The sequence below is a fragment of the Siphateles boraxobius genome, unplaced genomic scaffold (genome assembly GCF_051911475.1).
Source record: "Siphateles boraxobius isolate OS27281-9 unplaced genomic scaffold, OSU_SipBor_1 170, whole genome shotgun sequence".
Classification (NCBI taxonomy): Eukaryota; Metazoa; Chordata; class Actinopteri; order Cypriniformes; family Leuciscidae; genus Siphateles; species Siphateles boraxobius.
In genome coordinates this window covers 147,501-152,500 of record NW_027508778.1, presented here as the reverse complement: position 1 = coordinate 152,500, position 5,000 = coordinate 147,501, and the positions used below count along the sequence as shown (strand labels likewise).

Sequence of the window (5,000 nt, the reverse complement as noted above, 5' to 3'; positions counted from 1 at the left end):
TTACTGTTATCTTTACTGCTCTGAGTCTCCTGCTCATCTGATGCTTTACAATCTAATTCATGTGACTTTATGGCTGAGGTTCGTAAACCGCTTTTGTTCAGGTTAAAAGTTCAAGAGGAGCTGCTCAATGAATGTGTGTGTGTGTCAAGTCAAGTCTCCTTCATTTATAAAGCGCTTTTAACAATATAGAGTTTCACAGCAACTTTACAGTGATAATAGGAGATTACAGTAACAGAGATTGTTTAGGCTTTACAGCAGATCTAGAATAGAGTTATTGTCCAGATAAAGTTAGTTTTGATTAATTCACTTCCGCTCCGGCCGCTCATTTGCACACAACAAGTGTTAGGTGCTCGAGAACGCAAACCTTGAAACGGGTTAGAAGGTGCAAGTGTTGACATTTTTGGAAAAAAACGTTATCTCTGCGCAAACCTCAAAAACGTGAATGTGTGTAAACGCTGATGGCGTGCACATGTGTATTACTTGTTTAGTCTATAGATATGCGGGTTTGAATATATATGTGCGCAGGCGACCTCAACAAATTACTTGTCTGGCCTTAAAAATTTATACAGAATTATTTATCGCTTCCGCCTAGCCATGTGAACGGGAACTATTTTGACAACGTTTTATCAGTACAGAGGTGAAGGGAAGGAGGCCTTCACAGTGGAGAGACTAGTGACACTTCAGGGATGCGATGTCAGCATGTCCAGGCGCAGGTCCTTCATCAGATCCGAATACGGCCTGGATCCGGCGGACTGCGGTAAACCTCGGAAAAAAAAGCCAAAGAGATGTGTTTTTAGTCTAGATTTGAACTGACAGACTGTGTCTGCTTCCCGGACAATGTTAGGAAGATTGTTCCAAAGTTTTGGTGCTAAATAGGAAAAGGATCTACCGCCAGCAGTCGATTTAGATATTCTAGGTATTATCAACTGGCCGGAGTTTTGAGATCGCAATAGACGTGAAGGACTATAATGCGTTAAGAGCTCGCTCAAGTACTGGGGAGCTAAACCATTTAGTGCTTTGTAAGTAATCAGCAATATTTTAAAATGTATACGATGTTTAATAGGGAGCCAATGCAGTGTTGACAGAACCGGGCTAATATGGTCGTACTTCCTGGTTCTGGTAAGAACTCTAGCGGCTGCGTTTTGGACCAGCTGTAGTTTGTTTATTAAGCGTGCAGGGCAACCACCCAGTAGAGCATTACAATAATCTAGCCTGTGTGTGTGTGTGTGTGTGTGTGTGTGTGTGTGTGTGTGTGTGTGTGTGTGTGTGTAGGATGGGCTTCCTCCTCAATCAGTCTGGTCATCTTCATTCTCACGGCCACGGCCACTCTCACGGTCACGCCCACTCTCACGGGTCCCCGGGCCGGAGTCAGCGGGGTCAGGGGTCACGGGGTCAGCAGGGTCACGGGAGTCTGGCGGTGCGGGCCGCCTTCATCCACGCGCTGGGAGATCTGGCTCAGAGTGTCGGTGTTCTCATCGCTGCCTACATCGTCAGGTTCAAGGTATGAGTTTCAGTCACTGTACCAGGAAGATTCTCTGGCACTGTAGATTTTTTAAATGACTTTATGATGATAACACAATAACCCTGCAGCTGATGACAGACTGTGTGTGTGTGTGTTAGCCGGAGTATAAGCTGGCGGATCCCATCTGTACGTACCTGTTCTCAGTGCTAGTGCTGTTCAGCACATTCCACATCATCAGAGACACCGGCATCATTCTACTGGAGGGTAAGAAACCTATCTGTCTTTCTGTGTGTCTGTCTGTCTCTCTATCTATCTGACTGTCTGTCTGTCTCTCTATCTGTCTGACTGTGTGTGCGTCTGTCTGTCTTTCTGTGTGTCTGTCTGTCTGTCTGTCTGTCTGTCTGTCTCTCTATCTATCTGACTGTCTGTCTGTCTTTCTCTCTATCTATCTGACTGTCTATCTGACTGACCGTCTATCTGTCTGACTGTCTATCTGACTGTCTGTCTGACTGTCTATCTATCTGACTGTCTATCTGACTGACCGTCTATCTGTCTGACTGTCTATCTGACTGTCTGTCTGACTGTCTATCTATGTGTCTGTCTGACTGTCTGTCTTACTATCTGTCTGTCTGTCTGTCTATCTGACTGTCTATTTGACTGTCTATCTGACTGTCTATCTGACTGACTGTCTGTCTATCTGTCTGTCTGACTGTCTGTCTATCTGTCTGTCTGTCTGACTGTCTATCTGTCTGTCTATCTGTCTGTCTGACTGTCTATCTGTCTGTCTATCTGACTGACTGTCTATCTGAATGTCAATCTGTCTGTCTGACTGTCTTTCTGTGTTTCTGTCTGTCTATCTGACTGACTGTCTATCTGTCTGACTGTCTGTCTATCTATCTGTCTGACTGTCTGTCTATCTGTCTGTCTGACTGTCTGTCTATCTGTCTGACTGTGTCTATCTATCTGTCTGACTGTCTGTCTATCTGTCTGACTGTCTGTCTATCTGTCTGTCTGTCTGTCTATCTGTCTGACTGTCTGTCTATCTATCTGTCTGTCTGACTGTCTGTCTATCTATCTGTCTGACTGTCTGTCTGACTGTCTGTCTATCTGTCTGATTGACTGTCTGTCTGTCTGACTGTCTGTCTATCTGTCTGACTGTCTGTCTGACTGTCTTTCTGTCTATCTATCTGTCTGACTGTCTGTCTATCTGTCTGACTGTCTATCTGTCTGACTGTCTGTCTATCTGTCTGTCTGTCTGACTGTCTGTCTGTCTATCTATCTGTCTGACTGTCTGTCTATCTATCTGTCTGACTGTCTGTCTGACTGTCTGTCTGACTGTCTGTCTGTCTATCTATCTGTCTGTCTGACTGTCTGTCTATCTGTCTGACTGTCTGTCTGTCTGTCTGTCTGACTGTCTGTCTATCTGTCTGACTGTCTGTCTGACTATCTGTCTGACTGTCTGTCTATCTGTCTGTCTATCTATCTGTCTGACTGTCTGTCTATCTATCTGTCTGACTGTCTGTCTATCTGTCTGACTGTCTGTCTATCTGTCTGTCTGTCTATCTGTCTGTCTGTCTATCTGTCTGACTGGTCTATCTGTCTGTCTGTCTGACTGTCTGTCTATCTGTCTGTCTGACTGTCTGTCTATCTGTCTGTCTGACTGTCTGTCTATCTGTCTGTCTGACTGTCTGTCTGACTGTCTGTCTATCTGTCTGACTGTCTGTCTATCTGTCTGACTGTCTGTCTATCCGTCTGACTGTCTGTCTATCTGACTGTCTGTCTATCTGTCTGACTGTCTGTCTATCTGTCTATCTGTCTATCTGTCTGTCTGTCTGTCTGACTGTCTGTCTATCTGTCTGACTGTCTATCTATCTGTCTGATTGTCTGTCTATCTATCTGTCTGACTGTCTGTCTATCTGTCTGACTGTCTATCTGTCTGTCTGACTGTCTGTCTGTCTGACTGTCTGTCTATCTATCTGTCTGACTGTCTGTCTATCTGTCTGTCTATCTGTCTGACTGTCTGTCTATCTATCTGTCTGACTGTCTGTCTATCTGTCTGACTGTCTGTCTATCTATCTGTCTGACTGTCTGTCTATCTGTCTCTCTGACTGTCTGTCTATCTATCTGTCTGTCTGACTGTCTGTCTATCTGTCTGACTGTCTGTCTATCTATCTGTCTGACTGTGTCTGACTGTCTGTCTGACTGTCTGTCTATCTATCTGTCTGACTGTCTGTCTATCTGTCTGTCTATCTGTGTGTCTGTCTATCTGTCTGATTGTCTGTCTATCTGTCTGACTGTCTGTCTATCTGTCTGACTGTCTGTCTATCTGTCTGACTGTCTGTCTGTCTGACTGTATGTCTATCTGTCTGTCTGTCTATCTGTCTGTCTGACTGTCTGTCTGACTGTCTGTCTATCTGTCTGACTGTCTGTCTGTCTGTCTATCTATCTGTCTGACTGTCTATCTGTCTATCTATCTGTCTGACTGTCTGTCTATCTATCTGTCTGACTGACTGTCTGTCTATCTGTCTGACTGACTGTCTGTCTATCTGTCTGTCTGACTGTCTGTCTATCTGTCTGACTGTCTGTCTGACTGACTGTCTATCTATCTGTCTGACTGTCTGTCTATCTGTCTGACTGTCTGTCTATCTGTCTGTCTGACTGTCTGTCTGTCTATCTGTCCGACTGTCTATCTGTCTGACTGTCTGTCTATCTATCTGTCTGACTGTTTGTCTATCTGTCTGTCTGACTGTCTGTCTATCTGTCTGACTGTCTGTCTATCTATCTGTCTGACTGTCTGTCTATCTGTCTGTCTATCTGTCTGACTGTCTGTCTATCTATCTGTCTGTCTATCTGTCTGTCTGACTGTCTGTCTATCTATCTGTCTGACTGTCTGTCTATCTGTCTGACTGTCTATCTGTCTGACTGTCTGTCTATCTGTCTGTCTATCTGTCTGTCTATCTGACTGACTGACGTGTGTTGTGTGTGCAGGAGTACCTCGTCATGTGGATGTGTGTGTGATGCGTGCGGATCTACTGAAGCTGCAGCATGTGGAGTGTGTGGAGGAGCTGAAGCTCTGGGCTCTAACAGCAGACAGAACCGCTGCTACTGTTCATCTGAGGCTCGGTGAGTTACTCATCATAAACATCACATTCAGATCATAAACATCATAAACATCACATTCAGATCATAAACATAATAAACGCCAAATTCAGATCATAAACGCCACACCCACACCAGCGGCTCGGTGAGTTCCAGCACATTATGAAGCGTCACAGGCAGATGTTTTCTGCCGCCCTGATACTGGACTAATGGTTTTGCATCTGCCTGTGTTGTGTGTTTAGTGCCGGGGTTTGTGGGTAACTGGGAGGAAGTCCAGTCGAACGCACGGCGACTGCTGATGATGTCACACGGCGTGACACACTGTACAGTTCAACTACAGACGCAGAGACAAGAGACGCCACAGTCCTGCACACACTGCCTCTCTCTCTCTCGCTGACACACAAACACACACACACACACACACACACACACACACACA

At 45.3% G+C, this 5,000-nt stretch overlaps 1 protein-coding gene across 5 annotated transcripts in view; it reads left to right on the top strand.

Annotated features, from left to right (window-relative positions):
- The window catches only part of LOC143740330 (putative proton-coupled zinc antiporter SLC30A4), a 13,616-nt gene that overhangs the window by 6,231 nt on the left and 2,385 nt on the right, over positions 1 to 5,000 (top strand). For 2 of the 5 annotated variants that reach the window (XR_013204829.1, XM_077232470.1), the window contains exons 5-8: positions 1,273 to 1,501; positions 1,621 to 1,726; positions 4,451 to 4,585; positions 4,804 to 5,000. The exon at positions 4,804 to 5,000 is cut by the window's right edge. Coding sequence is in view for 4 of the 5 variants with exons in the window: in XM_077232470.1 (XP_077088585.1) it covers positions 1,273 to 1,501; positions 1,621 to 1,726; positions 4,451 to 4,585; positions 4,804 to 4,958 (625 nt within the window). In the remaining variant the exon portion in view is untranslated. The remainder of the gene's footprint in view (positions 1 to 1,272; positions 1,502 to 1,620; positions 1,727 to 4,450; positions 4,586 to 4,803) is intronic. The other 3 variants (XM_077232474.1, XM_077232473.1, XM_077232471.1) reach the window with 2 other exon arrangements.